The sequence below is a fragment of the Leucopleurus acutus genome (assembly GCF_964270905.1).
Source record: "Leucopleurus acutus genome assembly, chromosome: 20".
In the NCBI taxonomy this organism is placed as follows: Eukaryota; Metazoa; Chordata; class Mammalia; order Artiodactyla; family Delphinidae; genus Leucopleurus; species Leucopleurus acutus.
In genome coordinates this window covers 53,813,139-53,838,180 of record NC_139162.1, presented here as the reverse complement: position 1 = coordinate 53,838,180, position 25,042 = coordinate 53,813,139, and the positions used below count along the sequence as shown (strand labels likewise).

General features: G+C 40.5%; 1 protein-coding gene and 1 long non-coding RNA gene across 2 annotated transcripts; both read right to left on the bottom strand.

Annotated features, from left to right (window-relative positions):
- Positions 1-956: 956 nt before the first annotated feature.
- LOC309976483 lies at positions 957-7,640 on the bottom strand. The gene is made up of 4 exons (XR_014326995.1): positions 7,402-7,640; positions 1,963-2,090; positions 1,600-1,695; positions 957-1,298 (listed from the first exon to the last, which is right to left on the bottom strand). It is a non-coding gene; the product is annotated as an uncharacterized lncRNA (long non-coding RNA).
- A 1,381-nt stretch (positions 7,641-9,021) lies between these two features.
- Positions 9,022-23,760, bottom strand: ZNF613 (zinc finger protein 613). The gene is made up of 6 exons (XM_082862089.1): positions 23,680-23,760; positions 23,102-23,214; positions 21,373-21,573; positions 18,627-18,753; positions 18,255-18,347; positions 9,022-11,432 (listed from the first exon to the last, which is right to left on the bottom strand). Exons 3-6 carry the CDS (start codon positions 21,391-21,393, stop codon positions 9,703-9,705), a joined length of 1,971 nt encoding a protein of 656 aa, XP_082718215.1. The 5' UTR covers positions 21,394-21,573; positions 23,102-23,214; positions 23,680-23,760; the 3' UTR covers positions 9,022-9,702.
- Positions 23,761-25,042: the final 1,282 nt, after the last annotated feature.

The following is a 25,042-nucleotide window of genomic DNA, read 5'->3' as shown; positions in this document are numbered from 1 at the left end:
TTAACATATACACACTACTATATATAAAATAAACAACAAGGACCTACCGTACAGCACAGAGAATTATACTCAGCATCTTGAAATAACCTATAATGGAAAAGAACCTGAAAAAGAAATATATATATATATATATATATATATATATATATATATATATGAAACTGAATCACTTTGCTGAACACTTGAAAGTAACACAACACTGTAAATTAACTATACTTCCATAAATAAATTAATTTAAAAAACAATCAAGCAAAGAAAAAAAGGAAGAAACTACAAACTATGAGAAGTGGTCTGAAGGAGCAAAGGTGATGGAGAGAGGTGGAGGAAATGAGGATATATGATAGAGTGAGACACGGCTTCCTGATGAGTTCAAATCGTGGGAGAGGGAATAAAGAAAACAGAACCTCTGGAGAATTCCAGACTTGGGCAAAGAGAAGTCTTAGTCCATTTGAGCTGCTATAACAAAATACCATAGACTGGGTGGCTTATAAAGGACAGAAATTTACTTCTCATGGTTCCAGAGGCTAAGAAGTCCATGATCAAGACGCTAGTAGATTTGATGCCTGGTGAGGGCCTGCTTCCTCATAGACAGAGCCTTCTAGCCCCCACCTCACATGGGATAAGGGACAAGAGCTCTCTCTGGGTCCTTATGACCTAATCACGTCTCAAAGATCCCACCTCCTAATACCATCACCTTGTGGTTAGGGTTTCAACACAGGATTAGGGGGGACCCCAACATTTAATCTATAGCAAGAAGCTAAGAAACCATATAAACACACAGAGATCAGGTTATGACGTGGGTACAGCATTTAACGTGGGGTTAAATGTCAGGAAGGGAAATCACTATTTCCCAACGAAGCAGGAAGATGCACTAGTTAGAAGACTGCTGAATTCAAAGATCACTTTTCTTTTTTTAAAAAAATAAATTTATTTATTTTTGGCTGCAGTGGGTCTTCATTGCTGTGTGCAGGCTTTCTCTAGCTGCGGCGAGCAGGGGCTACTCTTCATTGCGGTGCACAGGCCTTTCATTGTGGTGCCTTCTCTTGTTGCTGAGCACGGGCTCTAGGTGCACGGGCTTCAGTAGTTGTGGCCGTGGGCTCAGCAGTTGTGGCACATGGGCTTAGTTGCTTTGTGGCATGTGGGATCTTCCTGGACCAGGGCTCGAACCCGTGTCCCCTGCACTGGCAGGAGGATTCTTAACCACTGCGCCACCAGGGAGGTCCCTTCAAAGGTCTTTGGAGTAAGAGTAGGAAGGTAGAATCTTGTAGCAAGGCAGGTGGAAGAAATAGGCAGAGATGCTGTGACAGAGGACAAAAAAGGAGAAGATGTAAGAAACCTAAGAAAAAAAGTAGCTAAACAACAAAGAAAATCAAGATGTATGTAAAATAAACAGGGACCACTGGGATCAGATCTCAGAGGAAGAAATGGGGGTCTATTTACCTTTAAACATCTGTGAAGAAAAAGCTCTCATATGGGAAGATAGATACAAGGTGTAGTTGTTTAGACATCCTCAAACACTCTCACAGCCATGGGACTTTCTCTTACTGACTAGAATATGACTTCCCTGGCCACCCACCTTGTTGGTTATCAGCTACACACCTGAACAGGTTCAACTACGGTTTTCATCTTCTATTGGCCACGGTTCTTCCCCTCATTCCCACTTGGAGGATGCATCTGGTCTGCAGGCTTGACACTCTGTCCACGGGAAATGACAGAAGACTTAGACACATCAAATTGGGCTGGAATGTCAAGATGGGAGAAAGCTACCTTTGAAGGAAGTTTTCACATCTGCAAAGGAGCGGCTTTTCTCTCAGAAGAGGGAACATTATACACTTGTCTGGAGCAGAGAAGGATCTGAGAATCTACTCCTTGAGAGCATTGTAGATACTGAAGCATTAAACAGCTGAGAAAAATGGCCACTGACTGAAGATTCTCTGAGGGACACAGGGGACACGTCCTCACCCACAAGACACCAGGTTGCTATGGTTCTCCAGCATCACATCTAGGTACGGGTCCTTCTGATTGGGGTCCAGGAGCTGCCACTCCTCCCACGTGAACTTCATAGCCATGTCGTCATATGTCGGGGATTCCTGTCACAACACGGTCCTGTTTAATATAAAGTGTTTCCCTTCTATTGATGTAAGGAAGAAGGCATGTAAAGGAAGTTATTCTGTTATTTTCACCAAATAGGCTGCATTAATACAAGTAGTTTTTTAAAAAAACACCTTGTAGTAGAAGGAAAACACTATTGGGATATTCTGCAATTATACATTCATAATTCTATTTATTCAACAAATGAGAAATTTGTATAATGTGTAGCCATTATATCCTCTTGCTAACCAAGAACTATATATACATAACTCTACATATATGTACTTATTTGCCAAACACTATACACATATGGGTGATATCAAGATTAATAAAACATATTATTACATTCATCAAGGGTCTTCCCTGACTTGGTGGATCAGAATTCACCATGTAGAGACAAGAGATGCCAGAATTACAAGAGATGACATGTTTAATAAATGTGTTTAAAATGTTATAAAGAATAAAGTATTTTAGGGAATTCCCTGGCGGTCCAGTGGTTAGAACGCTGCGTTCTCACTGCAGAGGGTCCAGGTTCTATCCTTGGTTGGGGAACTAAGATCCTGCAAGTTGCACAGCACAGCCAAAAAAAAAAAAAGTCTACAGAACAGGAAACTATAGGGGACCTTAAACCCTACACACACGAATGCTTTTAAACCTCATTTTCTTCATTTATAAAATAGAGATTAAAATGATCCTTCCCTTGAAAAATAAGAATTAAATAAGAAACCTCTAAACTCCATAGAAATATTGACTGCATGTTCATTCAAAAGGATTTATGGAGCATCCACTGTGTGCCAAGCACTATTCTTGGCCCAGAGATACAACAGTTAATAATAAAGTTAAAATCTTTTTTTTTTTATGTGAACCATTTTTAAAGTCTTCCTTGAACTTGTTATAATATTGCTTCTGTTCTTTTATGTTTTGGTTTTTCGGCCCCTAGGCATGTGGGATCTTAGTTCCCTGACCAGGGATTGAACTTGTACCCCTGCATTGGAAGGCGAAGTCTTAACCACTGGACCGCCAGGGAAGTCCCAATAATAAAGTCAATATCCTTGGAAAAAAAAAAAAAAGAACAGGAAACTATAAAGAGAAAATTGGTCAGATTTGAGAAAAAAAGTAAAGAAACATACGCCTGTGGCATGTGTCCACACGAGTTAAAAGCTTATGTATAGGCCTTGAAGGGATAATTAGTGAGCTAGAAATTACCCAAAAGGCAGCACAGAGCTACTGCAGTTAGGGGCAATAGTCCATAAGACCACAATAATTTGCAAGAGGGGCTCAGAACTCACTGAAAGCTGTTCTGCTGAAAGTGAGGGTTCATTACAGTTAAAGGATACAGATTAACATCAGCCAAGGGAAGAGACTTGAAGGGCAGAGCCCAGGGAAATTGCAAACATGGAACTTCCAGCTGCCCTCCCACAATGGAGTCATGGGCAGTGTGACTTTTTTTTTTTCCCTTTACTGATTTTTTAATTGAAGTATAGTTGATTTACAATGTTGTCATAGTTTCAGGTATACAGCAAAGTGATTCAGTTATACATTCATATACATATATTTATATATATATTCTTTTTTCAGATTCTTTGCCCTTATAGGTTATTACAAAATATTGAGTATAGTTCCCTGTGCTTTACCATAGGCCCTTGTTGCATTATTTATTTTATGTATAGTAGTGAGCATTACTTTCTTGGCATAAATATGTGACAGCAGGCAGGGAGGACCACCAACCAGGGGAGCTCCCTGAGCCCCGATGTCCAGAGGCTTAACTGGGACTGGGTCACATCAGCCTGGTAGGACACCCACGTGCTTGACTTCAGTCTCCAGTCCCTGCAGAGGTCCACTGACACCATGGGATCCACAGCCTCCACCTTAAATCACATTGTGGGTGTGGCTTTTCCTTTTTCCCTTGCTGATTTTAGTCTCTATCCTTTCTATAATAAATGTAACCTGGAGGATAACAAGGTTTCTGAGTTCTGAGTTCTTCTAGCAAATTATCAAACCTGAGGGGGGTCTTGGGGAACCCCCAAACAAAAGGGAACTTCCTCGTTTGATAAACATATATATATATATATAATTAAATATATTATTAAAAATATACTGCCTTTACCTTTAAAAAAATGACCCACTTGACTCATGGATACATGTTAAAGATAAATGACTACATATATATGTACACACATATATATATATGTATATATATAATTTAAATGAATAATTGATTATTAACTCAATCTCTAGTCCTGCTCCCTTCCCCATAGTATAAGGGATGGGGTGGAGAGTTCCACGCTTCTAATCATGATTTGGCCTTTCTGGTGACCAGCCCCGTTCAGGAGCCTACCCAGGGTCACTTTATTAGAACAAAAGACACTCTTATCACCCAGGAAATTTCAAGGGATTTAACAGCTCTGTGTCAGATGCTCCTATCACCCCCATCACTCAGGAAATTACAAGGGTTTCATGAGCTCTGTGTCAGGAACCAGAGGCAGTGACCAAATATATATATTTCTCATTAAGGCTTTGGGATTAAATATCTCGCTCAGGAACATACTCTATGTGTTAGAACTACAATCTGCACCCAGGTCTGCCTTTCTCCAAGCACATGACCTTAACAATGGTTGTATTCTTTTACCAGATACCCTCAGAATAAAACTTACCTCTCCTTGTTACTTCCTTAAAGGAGTTTACTACCCAGAGCTCCCTTGGAGGATGGCCACGTAGTCACAGACACAAAACCTGAACTTCTGAAATCATCCCTTAAAACACTGTGGTACATGAAACCACTTTCTTCCACAAAGATAGAAACACACACAAACTGGTTCAGCCACTGTGGAAAACAGTATGGAGATTTCTCAAAAAACTAAAAACAGCAGGGAGAGAGGAAGGAATAAATTAGGAGTTTGGGATTAACAGATACACACTACTACATATAAAACAGAAAAACAACAAGGACGTACTGTATAGCACAGGGAACTATATTCAATATCTTGTAATAACCTATAATGGAAAAGTTCCTATACGGAACTGAATCACTTTGCTGTACATCTGAAACTAACACAACATTGTAAATCAACTATACTTCAATTAAAAAAAAAGAAACTAATAATAGAACTACCATATGACACAGCAATTTCATTCCTGGATATACATCTAAAAAATGAACTCACTAATTCAAAAGGATACATGTACCCCTATGTTCACAGCAGCATTATTTATAATAGCCAAGATATGGAAGGAAACTAAGTGTCCATCAACAGATGAATGGATAAAGAAGATCTGGTGTATATATATATATATGATAGAATACTACTCAGCCATAAAAAAGAATGAAATTTTGCCATTTGCAAAAACATGGATGGACTTTGAGGGTATTATGCTAAGTGAAATAAGTCAGAGAAAGACAAATACTGTATATCACCTATATGTGGAATCTAAGAAATAAAACTAGAGAATATAACAAAAAAGCAGCAGATTCACAGATACAGAGACTAAACTAGTGGTTACCAGTGGGGAGAGGGAAGTGGGGAGGGGCAAGATAGGGGTAGGAGATTAAGAGGTACAGACTACTACGTATAAAATAAATAAGCTACAAGGATATATTGTATAATACAGGGAATAGAGCTAATATTTTATAATAACAATAAATGGAGTTGACCTTTAAAAATTGTGAATCACTATGCTGCACATTTGAAACTTACATAATACTGTTCATCAAATATACAATTAAAAAAAATTTTTTAAAGATAGAAACACACAAACCTCAGGCTCCATGATTGCCCCAAGAGCAGCAGATCTGAGGCTAGCACTTCCACAGCTTTCTACAGCCCAAACCCTGGAGCCTGGGTGAAAGATTTCTGGGGTAAGTCACCAACTTCCTGGATCATCTTGATCTCATCTTCCACCAAACATGGCCACAAATTATTCTCTGATGATGAGCTTCTGTGACTTTCCTGCATCTTCCAAGCTCACAGGGCCCCTCACCTCCCATCCTGTATCTCAAATATCAGGACTTGAGGTTGAGGCCCCAGGACCTTCATATCTGACTCTTTGCAACACCATTAAAGGAAAATGTGCACAGCCCAAATGCAGTGCTACTCAGGGGCAGAAATGAGTGAATCAAGCTTCTTAGAGGCATCCAGGGTATATTCCTTCAAAAGTCAACTCTTCCAACGAGCATCCATGGTCCTCCACTGAGGAAGGAACAGCTGAAGAGCTTCTACTTCATTTTTCAGCCTAAAGCACTTTCCATAAACGGAATCTCTCCTCTTGCCTATAGTGGCTATTTCTTATCTTTGTCCCCAAGGGAGCAACTACTTTTACAGAAAATACATGTGTTTGTGTGTATAGTGTCTGTGTATGTATATATGTATTTCCCTAAAGAGGGACTCACTTGAAGGACTGAAGATAAAGTAACATTCATTGTCTGTCCCAGTGGCCCAGGGATCCTGGGCCTCCAAATCTCCAGCTTCTCAACACAGACACACATGGACCTCCCCAGATACTGACCATATGACCCTTTGTTAACTGTCAAACCTGGAAAAGACACTACCATTTACTGACGACGAGACAGATCCATCAGTTAGCCCAATATAAACTTGAATAGCATTCACTGACAAATACCACTGTTACAGGCTTAACTGTGTTCCCCCCAAATCCATATGTTAAAGTCATAACCTCCAGTACCTCAGAATGTGACTGTATTTGAAGATAAGGTCTTCAAAGAGGTAATTAAGTTTAAGTGAAGTTATTACAGTGGGTCCTAATCCAATATAACTGGTATAATGTGAAGACATGGGGAGAAGATGGCCATCTACAAGCCGAGGAGAGACCTTGGAAGAAATCAACCCTGCTGACACTGTGATCTCAGACTTCCAGCCTCCAGAACTGTGGGAAAAAAAATGTCTGTGGTACTTTATTATGACAGCCCCAGCCAACTAACACAACCACCACCGACGCCAGTTCTCCATCACTGAGACACACAAGGTAGAGCAACCCACTAAGACTCCAAACCCTGATGTTGGAACTCTCATTTGACAGACACGTACAACTGCGTACAGTAGGTGGTTACCCGTACTAAGGAGAAAGGAATTAGCCTTCAAACGTATACAAATGTTTGCCTAAAATACACAAAGATGGAGCATTGGAGAGTGCTAAATAAATGATACGGTGACTGTTTGGCAAACAGCACACTTAATAACTGTTAGCTATAGTTTTTATGAATGCGAGGGGTAGAGGAGTAGAGGATAGACGCTGGTATGGCTTTCTTAAAGAGGGCGACCAGGAATTCCCTATCCCATTAACGTTTTCATTTACCTGGAATGCCAACCTCTGAAAGGTGAGTTCAGCACCTGGTCCTCAGGGCAGGCTTGGGCAGCCCATTCGGGAAACCAGACGGACGATTTCACTGGGAAAGACGCCGTGACTGCCATGATAGGACGTGCAATTCACAAGAAGTGGAAGGGAGCTGCACTCCGAGTTGAGGAAGAATCCATTTCTGATGCTTTACTGAGGAGCATCTGTCCTGAATCCATCCTGTGAAAAGGCCACTACTTTGCATGTTTTGTTCACCAGCATACCCTGTGTCTACAACAGTGCCAATGCTCAGAAACATATTTGTTGTAGTGAGTTACTCACACACCCAGAGTTTGGAAATTCAATTATGGGACAGCCACTCCATGGCAAATTTCCACTTTTTTTTTTTTCCTTGTAAGCAGAACTGTTTTTAAGCTGTATACATCATTATTGGATCAAGGGAAAGAACCCTAGGAATAGAAATAGAGGACAAGGGCCCCAGTCCCAGGAGAGAATGAATGATGAGGCTAAATCACGTCTCAATTCGTTGAGCTACGGAGGAGCTTAGAACTTTGAAATGGCGGCAACTCTAAAAGGTGATAAGCCTGTGGACAAATGTAAGGTTTGTTCTCCAAAACAGTCAAAGGGATCTCACCATCACCTGTCTCATGTACCAACCTCCATTTTAATTAATTTTATTTTTTGGCCATGCCGCATGGCTTGTGGGACTTAGTTCCCCGACCAGGGGTCTAACCTGGGCCACCACAGTTGAAACTGCCAATTCCTAAACACTGGGACCGCCAGGGAACTCTCCAGTCCTCCATTTTTAGTGACGTTATTTTCTTCCATTAATTGGGCTTATTCCGTGGATCCTAGTCCTTCTTTGGTCTGCCCTTTTTATAGTCTGACAGGAGCCTCTATTCAAGAAACAAATGTTTCTTGGAATAATACTGAGCCTGAGAATTGCTTGCCAGTAGCTCCTTTCCTTCAGTGACAAAAATAAATTTGATTGGTTAGTCCATGAGGTCATTCATTCGCCTTCATTCATTTTTCAAATCTACGTATAATTCATTTCCTATTTTGCTATGTGCTGGGGAATATACAATTATCTATATACTGTCAAGGAATTTATAATCTAGGTGGATGTGAAAATTTTTAAAAAGTATCCATACCTTTTTCTATGTAAAATTAAGTAAATCCTTTCCCTTTCCCCCTCTGATATGTCCCTTAAACAGGAAATTATCAGGATACTTTTTTCCTTATACTATATGTCCTTTTCAACAAATGTAGGTGTACACATCCTTTGATTATCTTTGCCAGAGGGTAAAATTGCTATAGACATGAAACCTAGCTTTAAAAAAATTTCCAGCTCAAAGGCGGCAAGGACTTTCTGTTAAGTTCATCACTGACATCATCTATAGGTCCTAGGACAGGACCAGGTCAAGGAAACAGTTGTTAAAGTTTTTCTGAGTGGTGTGTGTACAGGATGGGAACTATCTTCTAGGGCAAGAGCTTGGCTAATAGGTTATTCACGAATTTTGAGCTTTGTTCCTCCAGGTGAGATTTATAAAGTTAAGCATATCCAAACATGTTATATTACATTATCAGATTAAATGTATTCAGTTTCCTTCTGAAGGACTTTTGGTAGACTGAAATAACAAACTGAATAAATTTAGAACTGAAAAACTCCAAGAGTTAACCATATAATGATCCTGGGTGGGAAAAGAAGACCCATGTCCCCCAAATGAGGGGGGTGAACTGCATTATAACTTTAATCAATTATGTGCAACACAGTCACCCTCCTTTGATTTAAAGCGTTACTGATATATCAATTAGGCATTTGATTCAAGGTATACTGTCCTAAAATGTACACTATGTATATAATCTTATATATGATTATGTTAGGATTGTGAGAGAAATCTCTAAAAGATTCACTTTCACAGGGCTTATTTGCTTCATGAATTTTCTGATATTTTGCCAAAGACATTTCATAGTTGGTGTGCTCAGAATTTTATTTCTATATGATTTCCCCTGCCAACCAATGAGGCAGAATGTACCACTGACAACCCTGCCACAGTTACTGCCTTCAGAGGTCCAACAATTTCTCTCCTGTGTAAACTCTCTGTTACCAATTGAAGTCTTATTTCTGGGGAAGGATTTTTCCATGGTCATTACATTTCTACCATGTCCTCACTGACAGTATGTGACTTATGAAGCCCTGATAGGGTCTATCTTTCCACAAAAGGCTTTCCCAGTCTCTGTGTTTATACTGTTTGTCTCAGTATACACTCGCCAGCCACAGGATGATCTAGAAGGTTTTATTCAAGGGTTTTCCACCTTCACTGTATCACAGTTTATTTCTATGTGTTTTCTGTGATGTAAAATATGACATAATTGATCACTGAAGGTGCTACCACACTCACTGCATTCATTATGTTTTTCTTCTGTGCAAAGGCTATTATCTGCTGACACTGCACCTGTGGCACCTGGCTGTCCCACAAGGGCTACTACATTCCTATCTGCTAGGAACCCATCACTGTGGAATGGAGTCTCAGCTGCCACAGAAGGTGTGTGCACGCTCACCACATTAACAGGGTTTTTCCCCTGTACAATATCACTCAAACGTGAGGAGCTGGGACTCTCTGAGAAAGAATTTTCCAACTTGACTGAATCTCCACGTTTCTCTCTTGCATGCAGCATCCCTTTGTGGTACACGAGGCATGACAAGTGGGAGAAGGCTTTCCCACAGTCAGTGCATCCATAGGGTCTCTCTCCTGTATGAGTTCTCCGATGTCTATTGAGGCACGACTTATCCCTGAAGGCTTTCCCACAGTCACTGCATGCGTAGGGTTTCTCTCCTGTGTGAATTCTCTGATGGTTAATGAGGCCAGACTTGTGTGAACACGATTTTCCACATTCGGTACATACAAAGGGAGTCTTTCCAGTGTGAAATCTCTGATGTGAGATGAGGCATGTTTTCTGGCTGAAGCCTTTCCCACATTCAGTGCATACATAGGGTTTCTCTCCAGTGTGAGTTCGTTGATGTATGAGGAGATTGCCCTTCTGGATGAAGCCTTTTCCACATTCATTGCACATATAGGGTTTCTCTCCAGTGTGAGTTCGCTGATGTACAATGAGATTGCCCTTCTGAATGAAGCCTTTTCCACAATCACTGCATATATATGATTTCTCTCCTGTATGAGTTTTCTGGTGTGCATTAAGCTGTGATTTCCAGCGGAAGGCTTTGTCACATTCAGTGCATTCATATGGTTTTTCTCCCGTATGAGTTCTCTGATGTTCAATGAGCCGGGACTTCCTGGAGAATGCTTTGTCACATAGACTGCACCCATGAGGTTTCTCTCCTGTATGAACTCTCTGATGATTAATGAGCCGAGACTTCTTGATGAAGCCTTTTCCACATTCCTCGCATACGTAGGGTTTTTCTCCTGTATGAGTTTTCTGATGAATAAGCAGCCGTGATTTCTTGGGGAAGGCTTTGTCACATTCAGTGCATGTATACCGTTTCTCTCCTATATGGGTTTTCTGGTGTTCAGTGAGCCTGGACTTTCTGGAGAAGGCTTTCCCACATATACTGCATCCATGAGGTTTTTCTCCTGTGTGCACTCTCTGATGATCGATGAGGCGGGACTTCTTGATGAAAGCTTTCCCACATTCAGTGCATAAGTGGGGTTTATTTATCTTCTGAGTTCCTAGATGCTTAATGAACTGTGAATTTGTGTTCATAGAACTTCCACATTCAGTAAATTTCATTTCACTATGAAATTGCTCATGCTTTGCATGGAGGAAGGATTCCCCATCTCCAAGAGGGTTCTTTACTCCATAGCTTCTGTTCTGGTTGACTAAACTTAAATTTGATTTCAGTGTTTTCCCATGAAAGTCCAACATATCATGATTTTGCCTTAAAGGAAAGTTACTTTTGCTCTGATGAACAATGTTTCCAAGTGCATTATGTTCGTGACATTGTTCCATTCTTTTTGGACATCTTTGATTTTGCAAGTCCTCCTGCAGAAGACAGTCATCTTTCCTCATTTCTAGGAAAGAAGAGAAGAATGAATCTTCCCATAGCTTGGTACAGAGTGAAACTACTTAACAAACGCCTTTGTGTAGGCTGGCCCTTTATGGACAACACTATGACTTCAGTTTAAAGAAACTCCAAGGCTTCCCTGGTGGCGCAGTGGTTAAGAATCTGCCTGCCAATGCAGGGGACACAGGTTCGAGCACTGGTCCGGGAAGATCCCACATGCCGCGGAGCAACTAAGCCCGTGTGCCACAACTACTGATCCTGCACACTAGAGCCCGCGAGCCACAACTACTGAGCCTGTGCTCTAGAGCCCGTGAGCCACAACTACTGAACCCATGTGCCACAACTACTGAGCCTGCGCTCTAGAGCCCATGCTCCGCAACAAGAGAAGCCACTGCAAGGAGAAGCCCGCGCACCCCAATGAAGAGTATCCCCTGCTCATCACAACTAGTGAAAGCCTGTGTGAAGCAACAAAGACCCAGTGCAGCCAGAAATAAATAAATAAAATAAATTAATTAAAAAAATAGAAAAGCATTAAAAAAATATATCTAAAGAAACTCCAAGTAGAAAAGGGAATGCTCCTACACCATTTGTGGGAATGTAAATTGGTGCAGCCACCCTGGAAAACAGTATGGAGGCTCCTTAAAATAGAGTTGCCATGTGATCCAGCAATCCCACTCCCAGGCATATATCCAGACAAAACTATAATTCAAAAAGATATATGCACCCTGTGTTCATAGCAGCACTGCTCAGAATAGCCAAGACATGGAAACAACCTAAATGTCCATTGACAGATGAATGAATAAACAAGATGTGGTACATGTATACAATGGAATACTACTCAGCCATAAAAAAGAATGAAATAATGCTATTTGCAGCAACGTGGACGGACCCAGAGATTATCATACTAAGTGAAGTAAGTCAGAAAGAGAAAGACAAATACCATATGATATAACTTATATGTGGAATCTAAAATATGACACAAATGAACTTATCTATGAAACAGAAACAGACTCACAGACATAGAGAACAGACTTGTGGTTGCCAAAAGGGAGGTGAGTGGCGGAGGGATGGATTGGGAGTTTGGCATTAGCTGATGCAAACTATTATATATAGGATGGATAAACAACAAGGTCCTATTGTATAGCACAGGGAAGTATATTCAATATGCTGTTATAAACCATAATGGAAAACAATATGAAAAAGAACGTTTGTGTGTGTGTATATATATATATATATATATATATATATATCTGATTCACTTTGCTGTACAGCAGAAATTAACACAACAGTATAAATCAACTATACTTCAACTAAAAAAAAAAAAGAAACTCCAATATATGTTTGTTATCACTTGGACAAGGGTAAAATACAATAATGTAAACAAAGAAAATAAAAGGTAAAAACAGGGCATAAACGAGGTTAGAGCATTCAAAATGAACAAATAGAGATTTGGCTGTTTTGTAATTGTAACCTTATAAATTATGCTGATAGCAAAATAAAATCAAGTTATTATGAGCACTAGACCACAGAAGACAGAGGGATATTTTTTTCCAAATGCTGTGGGACACATTCATAAATGCATAAATCCTTAAATGCAAGGAATCAAGTATTATTCCTAATTATGTGACCTAGGCCACTGGATAGGTGAGTAGTGGTTTTTAATGAGATGGGGACTATTATTGAGGTTCACAATGTGGGGAAATCAAGTGTGCATTTCAAAGCATATCAACCTCCAGGTGGGTTTTGGATATCCAAAACAGACATGAAGAATTCAATTGGCTATGAAGATCCTGAGAAAGGTCTTAACCATGTGGGAAAGGAGATAACAATGTGGGAATCATTTGTATATAAATATTATATATATAAGGATAGAGGACAGGATGGAAAATGTGTAGACTGAAAGTATCAATAGATGAAGGCGTGTGACCAAGTTTACAATTATTATAACATTAAGACTTTGGGTTTTAAAAAGCCCATGGAGGAGCACCAAACATTGACTATACCAATACTAATAAAGGAAATAAGTGATCCTATACTCAGGAAACTACAAGACTTTTAGGAGCTCTATGCCAGAAACCAGGCCAAAGACCAAGTACATATATATCTTATATTACAATATCATACTAGGGAACTGGCATCTTTTTCATTCACCCTTTGTACTTGTATATATGGAACATTTAAATTGTTCCCATTTCATTGTAGTGATCCCTAAACCCACATCCTGCCATTAATAGCATTTTCTTTCAAAAGTCTGCATACCCATCTTGGTTTCTACCATTTAAGGGGTCCTAAAGGATCACACTTCTGATCCTGGACCAAGACTCTTGACAGTTTTGCCTGCCATTTGTCTTAGAACTACTGGATGTACTTAACTATAGCTCACACTGCTGCCACCCAGTTCAAAAGAAAGACTACGTATCCAAGGATAACACAGATCAAATTCACAATGCCACCACTATACCTCAATTACAGGTGACGGTTGAACAAGGCGGGGGATAGGGGTACAGACCCTCCATGTGGTCAAAAATCCAGGTATAACTTTATAGTCGGCCCCCTGTATCCAAGGTTGTGCATCTGAGGATTCAACCAACCTTGGATTGTGTAATACTACAGTATGTAGTCACTGAAAAAAATCCGCATGTAAGTGGACCCATGCAGTTCAAACTCATGCTGTTCAAGGGTCAACTATACTAACAAAGTCCAGAACAGCCTGGAAATAAAAGTTACATTACCAACTTTTACTCCATTTATCCATGTCCACACTCTACTCGTTCCTCTACAAATACCTTCTAAAACTGGCCTTCAAGTGACTTCAGGCCAATCTTTTGACCAAGTTCCTCAAGGCCTTGCACATTTCCAAATTCACACCTTCATTACTTGCCCTTCCTCATCTTTACTCAAATCCCAGATATGCCTCCTATATATCACGCTATCATTCTATGTCACTGTAAGCTCTGTTTCCCCTACATTTCTAAAGTAGTCCCCATCTTTACTGTTCATTTAGACAATTTAGTTCACATAACCCTGAACTATAGCAAAGATGCTGCATTCAAAATTGGAACTTCCACATATTACCTGCAGATTTATCCTCTGTTTGTTACTAAAATCTTATTCCTAGAATGTACTGATTTATTTCTCACTAATCTCCTCTAGCACACATTAAGGCTGTGGTTCACCAAGTAGGTTCAAGAGGGCCTGCTTACAACATTATGTATAGACTAGTCCAGGCCGTCCACCCCAAATCTACCAAAAATACACACTCTGAAAATAAGAGGTCCTAGTACATGTATTAGGAAACCATGCATTTCACAAATCCTCATCTTCCGGACTGCTAGTGGTCCAAGGCTCTTCTTTTTTTTTTTTTTTTTAATTCTACCTTGCACGTATGTAATCTCTACTCAAAAGAATCTTTCTTCCTTTCTTTTTTTTCAAATCAAGGTATAATTGACATATGACATTATATTAGTTTCAGGTGTACAACATAATGATTTGATATTTGCATACATATAGCAAGTTTTTTCAATTCTACTATCTGTTTTTATTTTTCAATTTTAATTTTTTATTATTTTTGTATTGCAGTATAGTTGATTTCCAACATTGTGCTAGTTTCAGGTGTACAGCAAAGGGATTCAGTTTTATATATATATATATATAAATCCTTAGTATAGGATTTCTATAAATATATTTATTTATATATTTATATAAATTTACTTCTATAAATATATTTATATAAATTTATTTCTATATATTTATTTACATATTTATATAATTTCTATAAATATATTTATATAAGTTCATTTCTGTAAATATATTTAGTTACATATTTAGTTATATTTATATAAATTTACTTAGATAAATATATTTACCTATATGAATCCTCCTTATTTTTATATATATATTCTTTTTCAGATTATTTTCCCTTATAGGTTATTACAAAACATTGAGTATAGTGCCCACAATTTTCTTTTTAATCCAAGTCTCTTCTTAATCTGTACTCATCCCATAGGAGATCTCAATCTGTCTACATTTCTAACTCTAGTACTAAACTCTCCCTGAATTCCTTGGGTAGATCCAAATGCAACAGAGCATTTGCATCCAAGGTGATGTGAACAAACATGTCTAAATTACAATGTCCAAAACAAAACTCCTGATTTCTCAACCCACATCTCCTTCTCCATACACCTTCTTCATCTCAGAAATGGCGACTCCACTCTTCCCCAGACTCATGCCAAGAACCTTAGCGTCATCCTTCAGTTGTATTTTTCTTTCAACCCATTATCTACTTCAATAGGAAACGCCTTCTCTCCTTTATAAATATATTTCCAAGCACACTAACCCTCACCCCCTCTACCCAGGTTGAAGACAAGCATTCTGTCTTATACTACAGCAATGGGCTACACTGACTGGATTTCAGGCTTCAACTTCCCTTCTACAAAGTAGTCAAAGTGATCATTTTATTTTATTTTTTAAATTTTTTATTTTATATTGCAGGTATAGTTGATTTACAATGTTGTGTTAGTTTCAGGTGTACAGCAAAGTAATTCAGTTATATATATATATTCTCTTTCAGATTCTTTTCCCATATCGAAGTGATCTTTTTTTTTTTTTTGGCCGCACCACGCAGCATGTGGGATCTTAGTTCCCCGACCAAGGATCGAACATGCACCCCCTGCAGTGGAAGTATGGAGTCTTAACCACTGGACCACCAGGGAAGTCCCACAAAGTGATCATTTAAAATATAAATTATATTATGCCCTACTGTTTTCTCATCTGATTGTTTTTAAAAAATGAAGTCCTTGGGAGTTCCCTGGTGGCCTGCTGGTTAGGATTCGGGGCTCTCACTGCTGTGGCCCAGGTTCAATCCCTGGTTGGGGAACTGAGATCTTGCAAGCTGCACGGTGCAGCCAAAAAAATTAATTAATTAAAAAAAAATCATGAACTTCTCTGGCAGTCCAGTGCTTTAAGACTTCGCCTTCCAATGCAGGACGTGTGGGTTCAATCCCTGGTCGGTGAGCTAACATCACAGATGCCTCGCGGCCAAAAAACCAAAACATAAAACAGGAGCGATATTGTAACAAATTCAATAACGACTCTAAAATGATCCACATCAAAAAAATCTTTAAAAAACAAACAAAAAAATCAAGTCCTTGAAGTGGCCCTGAAAGGTCCTACATGACCTGTCTACTCCAAACTCCACCTACTGCCTTACTGCCGTCATCTCCGTATTTTCTCCATCCACTGTCCCTCTCGCTCACTCCACTGTACTCATACAGGCTTCCTCCAGATTCCTAAAACATGCTCCTGCCTCAGGCTTCTGACCTTGCTATTTTGTCTTCATGGAATGCAATTCACCCAAGGGACCTACCCACATCGCTGATATAGCTGCTTTAAGGTATCTTACCAGAGACATTCCCTTTCCTAAAGGATGTAAGATGAGGAGGCCTAAGCTAAATTCCTAGCTGTCAAGAGCACAACGTAGCCCCACACACATGGCTGTATTTGCTGGAAGGGCTGGAAATGAAGTTAATGATCAGTCATGCCCAGGGTGATAAGGTCTCCTTTAAAAATTATGGGGTTCAGAGAGCCTACAGGTGGCTGAACAGAAGGAGGTGTTGGGAGAGCATCACACCCAGAGAGGCCATGGAAGCTCCACGCTCTTTCCCCGTACCCTGTGCATCTCTTCCACCTGGGTGTTCCTGACTTAAATCCTTTCATAACAAACTGGTGATCTAGTAAGTAAAATGTTTCTCTGAGTTCTGTGTGCCACTCTAGCAAATGAATTGAACCTGAGAAGGAGGGCATCTTGGGAAGCTCCAGTCTACAGCCAGTTGGTCAGAAGCACAGGTAACAACCTGGACTTGTGTTTGGCATCTGAAGTGGAGGTCAGGGAAGTCTTGTGTGATGGAGCCCTTAACCTGTGGGATCTCATGCTTTCTCCAGGCAGACAGTGTCAGAATTTAGTTAAACTGTAGGACACTTAGCTGGTGTCACAGAGAATTGCTGGTGTCAGAAGTGCCGTGAGTGTGGCAGTGGTGTGAGAACAAAGAAGAAACACAAGAGGAGGACTGAGGTTTCTCGAGCACAGCCAGGATATATGAAGAAAGAAACAGAAGGTACTAGAGGCTGAACGTTTATGTTCCCCCCACAATTTATACGTTGAAATCCTAACCTCCAATCAAAGATGGCATGAACGTTAGGAATGGAAATCAATTATTATCCAAAGGGGCAAGAAGGTGCAATTGCCAAAAGACAGCACAGAAATCAAAACATCTCTCTTGGGGCTTCCCTGGTGGCGCAGTGGTTGAGAGTCCGCCTGCCGATGCAGGGGACACGGGTTCGTGCCCCGGTCCGGGAAGATCCCATATGCCACGGAGCGGCTGGGCCCGTGAGCCATGGCCGCTGAGCCTGTGCGTCCGGAGCCTGTGCTCCGCAACGGAAGAGGCCAGAACAGTGAGAGGCCCGCGTACCGCAAAACAACAACAACAACAACAACAACAACAACAAAATCTCTCTTTAGAGAGAGGTGTGGAAGGTTGAATTTCATAGCAAGACAAGTAGAAGGAACAGGTAGTGATACAGTGCTGGGGGAAGAAGGATGGGAAGATTTGTGAATTCTAAGAAGAAACTTAGAGGAAAAAAAAAAGCAAGACCCAGGTGAAATAAATAGGGATCAAATCCAAGAAGAGATATGTTCCTCGACACCACTAAAAGAAAAAGAGCTCTTCGGTGGAGGCTATGCTTCCATGTCCTCAGACATACACAGATGTGACATCTCTGAATGATTAGAATATGTCTCCCTTGGCCGCTCAATGCTGGTTCTCTTACTCACCTGGACAGATTCGACTGTGGATTTCATCTTCTACTGGCCACGGTTCTCCTCGTTCCAATCTGGAGAGAGCATCCGGCTTGCTGGCTTGATACCCTGTTCGTGGGAAACGACAGAGAGACAGACTCTTGAATTGGGCTGTGGTCTGCCAACATGGAAGAATGTTACATTTTACGAACTATGCAATTTGCGGCTCAGCAAAGGAAAGGCTCATCTCTCAGGAGAGGGCATGTTATACTCTAGTCTGGGACCAGAGAAGGAACTGAGACTCATCTACCACTTCAGGGCACCATGGACACTGCAAAACTTTCAGAAGCTGAAGAAAGAGAGGCCACTGACTGGGGACTCTGAGGGACCAAGGGGAGCTGTTCTCACCAACGGACAGCAGGTTGCTATAGTTCTCCAGCATCACGTCCCGGTACAGGTCCTTCTGAGCAGGGGCCAGGAGCTGCCACTCCTCCCACGTGAAGTCCACGGCCACATCCTCCAGTGTCAGCGATCCCTGTAACAACACGGTCCTGTTTAATATGAGTGTTTCTCTCGTTACTGAAATGGAAGGCAAGTGAAGGAAGTTGTTCTGCTCTTTTTCACCATTTAGGCTACATCTATATACGGAGGTGCTTTGATTTTTATTTATTTTTATTTTTTAATTTTTTAAAAAATTTGGCTGTGCTGCGAGGCTTGGGGGATCTTAGTTCCCTGATCAGGGGTTGAACCCAGGTGCCTGGCAGTGAAAGTGCCAAGTCCTAACCACTGGACCACCAGGGAATGCCCCTGATTTTTTAAAACTACATTGTCATAGAAGCAAAATCTATCCATGTTCTAACTTATGTATTGCAAAATATTCTGTAATTATACAGTGAACCATCATTCAGCAAATCACAAGTTTCTGTGATAAGTAGTCATTAATCCTCTTGCTAAACTAGAAACATATACAATATATATTTAAAACATTTGCTGTGTATACAATATATATTTAAAACATTTGCTGTGTGTATATATATATATATATATATATTTTTTTTTTTTTTTTGTAGCGAGTACATATTTGCCAGGTATTAAGTATATTCTAATGACATCAGGACAAACAAAACATATTCCTACATTCACCAGGAATCTTCCTAACCATTATCAGAATCAACCATGAAGAAACTCCAGACGCTATAATTAAAAGATACAACGGGGGGCTTCCCTGGTGGCGCAGTGGTTGAGAGTCCGTCTGCCGATGCAGGGGACACGGGTTCGTGCCCGGGTCCGGGAAGATCCCACATGCCGCGGAGTGGCTGGGCCCGTGAGCCATGGCCGCTTGAGCCTGTGTGTCCAGAGCCTGTGCTCCGCAACGGGAGAGGCCACAACAGTGAGAGGCCCCGCATACCGCAGAAAAAAAAAATAATAAGATACAACATATTAAGTATGTTTTATATGTTAGGAAGAATAAAAACACCTTTTTAAAACATATTAAAGGAATGAGAGACTAGTAAAGAACATTATTCAAAGTAAGAAAATAAATAGCATCCTTCAACAAACACACAAGTACATATATACATAGGTACATTATTTATATTTACATTTCTAGTCAGGTTCACAACATATCAGATACATTGAAGAGATAATAAACAGGAAGGTAGATATGAAGAAATTACTCAAAATGCAGCACAAGGACAAAATGATGGAAAATATAAAAGAGAGAATAATAAATATAGAGGATAAATTGAGGTCTCACATTCCCCAGCTCAGTTTATGAAAAAGTAAATACAGTAATGGAAAGGCACTACCCAAAGACCTAAGAGCTGAGTTAGATCCACCCGCAAACATCCATACAGACACAGATGTACACACAGCTCAGTGACTGGAAGTACACACTCCTGCACATTTTTTAAGCAACACCAGGGGATTAGGAAAGAAGCGTATGAAGAGGACTCTTACTTTTTCACTAGATGTACTTTGTCATCACTGGAGTTTTACAAATGTATTCACGCATATTTGTATTATGAAATTTTTTAAAGGTAATGAAAGATGAGGCAGTAGGACTTGGCTTTGAACAGAGGGAGGGGAAGTGGACTACCTTCAATAGCTGGAAGTTCTTTTTTTTTTAATTTAAGTATCATTGATTTACAATGTCTCAGATGTACAGCAAAGTGATTCAGTTATACATATACATATTGAATATGTCTATTCTTCTGCAGATTCTTTTCCATTATATGTTATTATAAGATATTGAATATAGTTCCCTGTGCTACAGAGCGGGTCTTTATTGTTCATGTATTTTATATATAGTAGTGTGTATCTGTTAATCCCAAATTCCTAGTTTATCTCCCCTTGCCCCTTTCCTCTTTGGTAACCATAAGTTTGTTTTCTATGTTTAACAACAGGAAGTTCTAAAGCAAACCCTGAGATCGCAACAACTTTACCAGACACAGATACTTTCAACTCCCTCCTGCCAAATCTGTACTCAAACACCTGTTCGATCACCTGTTCATACGGGACCTTGGAAAGTCATGCAACCCTTCCATTTTCTTATGTCACCTAGGTTTTACTCCCAAGCTAACCCTGACCACTACAAGGTTGGGTCCATGGGTCACCTTGCTATGGTCCCATGAAGCACTGTGCCCGCTGAGTTTTCTTGGTCTATTTCCAAAGGGGTCTCTGGAGAACCAGCTTTTCATTTATGAGAAGGTTGTAGTTAAGGAAGGACACTGTCTGCCATATCACCTCTAGGACGAACCATTTGAAAAGTCCCAAGACCTGAGTGCCATGAAATATACAGTGACATCCTCTGAGGAACTGGTCAGCTTTCTCCTCAGAGTCAATGCCTATCCCATCATCAGGAGTCTCTGGCTGTGATGACCGTCAGAGCTATTAGACATGAGTCGACAGTGCATGTAACCCACTGGATAGTCCAATCACAGAAGATATTCCAACATTAGTCATTTAGTGTAGGTCCCACAAACAATATATTTCTGATGCTACTTTGCCTTGATGTTGAATTTAAATCTAAATTTATTTCTGCACAAATTCTAGTTTTCCAATTTGTTATTTCTATTGAATTCAATTGCATTTTAAAGTCCCCCCAGAAATCAATCACAGAATGAAGGAAAGAATAAGACAAACCAAAAATCACCTGGTCCTTGATCATTTTCATCTGTTATTGGGAAACAGCCAAAGCTAGGATGTCTCCTGAGCCTCTTCTTGAACTGCCCTAAATTTCTGGTTAGAAATCTTAGTCTCCAGGCAGTGATGTCCCCACAAATGATGATATCTAGGTCGTGAAACCTTCTCACATCACGTGATGTATCTTGCTCCAGGAACCACGACCTGTGAGCTAGAAAATAAATTCACTTTGAGTATAAATTTCCTCTGGGCCCAGATGTTGTCACTGCCACTGTCACTCACCTGATTTCAAAGCCATCTGTTCCTTTATTTGGGGTCCCAGAGGCTATTACACCCTGGAGCAATAAAATAGAAGATTGTGAATGTGTGGGTACTATTTCTTCCTTCTGTGAAGGGGAAGTGGGGTGACTGTGAAAGGGGAGATGGGAAAGGAGAACCAGCACAACACGATGCTCCCGCAGCAGGGGAATTATCACAGACCAGTTTTTGGAAAGAGAACATATAAAAGGTGAGGACCTGGACAGCTATTCCTTGGAAACCATGTGTGCTCAGGGACCTGTTTAAAGTCATTGAACCATCTTCACTAATCGTCATTATGTGAAAGAAACAAACAAAGGAAAACCAAGAGAAAAAATTAAAGCATATACAACAAAGATTACTATTTGTGGATATATACACATCTAGTAAAAGTATAAAAACATGCATTATATAAAACGAGTTCAAGGAATGTGATTACAATAAAAAACCACTGAATTGTATGTTTAAGTGGATGAATTGTACGGTGTATGAATAAAAAAAGCTGTTATTAGAAAAAAGCTATGAGTAGAACTCTAATTATATGCTTACTAAAATATTTACAGGAAATGTATAAATATCTGCAACTTACAATAAAACATACCCTCAAAAATGTAAAAAGGTGGATTGGATTGATGATGATTAGAGGAGTGATATACGGATACATACACGATAAAGGAAACTCAATAAAATCATGATGATAAAATCCACGTGGCAAGCAGGCAGGAACTCAAGTGTATAGTTCTTTAAACCTTGCTATATGTTTGAAATTTTTCATAATAAAATCATGGGAGGTGGAAAAGCTTGTAATAATGAGATCAGTAGGGTGAGCAGAAACAAATCTTTTCAATGTAATTACTCTTCTGTGTAATAGTAAATTAAAAGTGAATAAAAAGATCGAAAGTAGAAAGACACCATTCACAATGGCAAAAAAGTTAAAAATCATGGTGGAGATGAGGGACAGGGAACCACACCCTTATGTAAATGCAGAATCATAACCTGTTCTCAGAAGTGATAAATGAATATTTAAGCATTTAAATTCTATCTAAATGAATGCACATATTGAGTGATTCCAGTCATTAATGGAACAGGTTTTTCTCTTGGTATCTGTAGAAATTCTTAAAAAACAACTCTTACAGAAAAAAAATTTATGATATATTTATTAGTAATGTTTATGATAGGAAATTAAATGATGAGGCAAATTATACTAAAATTTCGGCAGTTTATTGGAATTGTGAAAATCAAGCATAGAAAAACGAAGACTAAAAGGAACTATATGGAAAATTTAACAAACGTTATCGTTGGAGAACAGAATTGGGGTAATAGAGATGTTATTTTACTTGTGCTAGAACAATTCTGAAAGGAAATATTTACAAGTGTGTGTATGCACACACGCAGTAAACTTGCAGGAAGGGCAAACTCCTCATCTTTAGTAGAAACCTTACCACTTTACGTGTGCTTAATCCTCGATCTCCAACAACGCTTTCATTTCTACGGGGTCGAGAGAAGATGTGGAAAGCCAAAGATGATTGGCAAACGAGGCCTTGGACTTGAGGAACTGACGGAGAAAGTCACGTTTGAAAACACCCACCCACCGACCAGCTTCAGGTCTCACAAACTTCTCAACGACTGACACACCTGGACCACCCACGGCAACCACTGGTCACATATACTCGGAATAATCCCGAAACCTGGACTAGATGCCCAGGTTCGCTGACCATGAGACCCCCCACTCCTGTCATTTAGCCCGCTACTAAATCCCGACTCCAAACCAGACACCGCTTTCATTGACAAAAATCATTCCCTACCGCAGTCCTCAATCACAGAGCACTGCAGACAGACACAAAACTCTGATTACGGACTTTCAATCCTAGATTTCGACTGGCCTGTAATCACTAACACCAGAATCCTTCAGGACTGACTCCGTCACCCCAATCATAAATACCCCAGTCACCGACTCCCACTTGCTTCCTCTCCCTCTACGGACCCCACGGCTCCACCCCACCCAGACGCCCACAGACACCTCGTTTCCCTCATCCTATTCCACGCAGAGATCCACACACGGTCCCGATTTTCTCCTGATCCCACCGCTACCTCCTAGAATCCGCACTTCCGTGAATTCCTGTACTGTTGCGCCTTCGCCCAGCCTCCGCGCCGGACTACGGCGGCCGACGAGGGCCACGCAGCGTTTGTACGGAGCAGGCACGGAGATAATGTCTGCGCCCATCTCGCCACGGATCCCGGGGCCGCCACCTTTCAGGACTCTCCGTACAGAAAGCGAAGTGGCAGTTTTGGTCCAAGTAGCCATGGAAGGCACGGAACGGATAAAAGCCATCCAAAGTACCCCCACTTAAACCCTGCGCCGCAAACTGCACGGATTTTCAGAAACTCGAGCCCACACAAGGGAAACGGGGTAGGATACGTCCGCCTCAGCGGGCTGGGGGGAAAAGTAACCCACTTTGCACGAAGATTGGGAAACGACACAGTGGGCACAGCCATCTTAGAAGTTAGGTGTCCGTACAAAAACCAACAAACAGCCAAAGGAAAAGGAGAAAACATATAAGACGAAAGGCAAATACCCCGAGGACGCTTCTGGCTCAGTGTGGACGGTGATAAGATGACTTTGAGGACAGAAAAGAGTCTGGAGAAGCACTCGCGGTAACGGGGACAGCATAACGCCGTCAAAGAAAGTAAAAAAAAAAAAAAGAGCAACTGGCAGAAACCTAGCATACATTTGGGGGTGGAACATGGTTACCGCCCAGTGAAGGGGAGGAGTGTAGTCATGAGCCAATGGGAAGAGGGAATCCAGGGGTGGGGTGAGTTTTTCACACGTGACACCCCGCTTCCCTTCTACCAGCTGTGGAGCCAATAACAAGTGCAGAGCTTTCTGAGAACCAAAAGGCCAGAAATTCTGTAAGGAGTAAATAAGACAACTCCAGGGAGAAAAAAAAGTTGTACAAGAAAGGAAAAGTAATCATAGTATACTAGTGGCTGAACTCTATGTAGTATTTACATAGTCATCATAATGTAAGCACTAAATCTGATCCAACCATAACTAAGATATAACTCTATTGGAAGAATGGGAAAAAGGAAATGCTTGTGTGAAAAGGGTTGTTTCTGTTTGTAGGGAGAGGTGTTTGAAGCATCCTGCAGGACACCACGGACGGTACCCCCAAATGAAAACTCCATTATCATCACGTGCAAATTAATAAACAGAAACCTCATTTAAAATGGAGTTGGTAGGATGAACTCCACCAAACTTTTGTTGTGAGAAGTACCCTAGGGTAGAAGAAACAGTTTTCCTTTAGTTGGTATTTTGTGCAGCTACTTTGGAAAACAGTCTTACAGTTCCCCAAACAGTAAACATATTTACCATATGATCCAGC

What these genes read in the sequence shown, in the direction of transcription:
- ZNF613 (XM_082862089.1), bottom strand. Translation starts at nt 21,393, where the DNA reads ATGAAAATGATCAAGGACCAG. An exon ending in TGAAAATGATCAAGGACCAG is followed by an intron (nt 18,754 to 21,372) that starts GTGATTTTTGGT and finishes GTGTTGTTACAG; the next exon opens with GGATCGCTGACACTGGAGGA. An exon ending in TAGCAACCTGCTGTCCGTTG is followed by an intron (nt 18,348 to 18,626) that starts GTGAGAACAGCT and finishes TCCCACGAACAG; the next exon opens with GGTATCAAGCCAGCAAGCCG.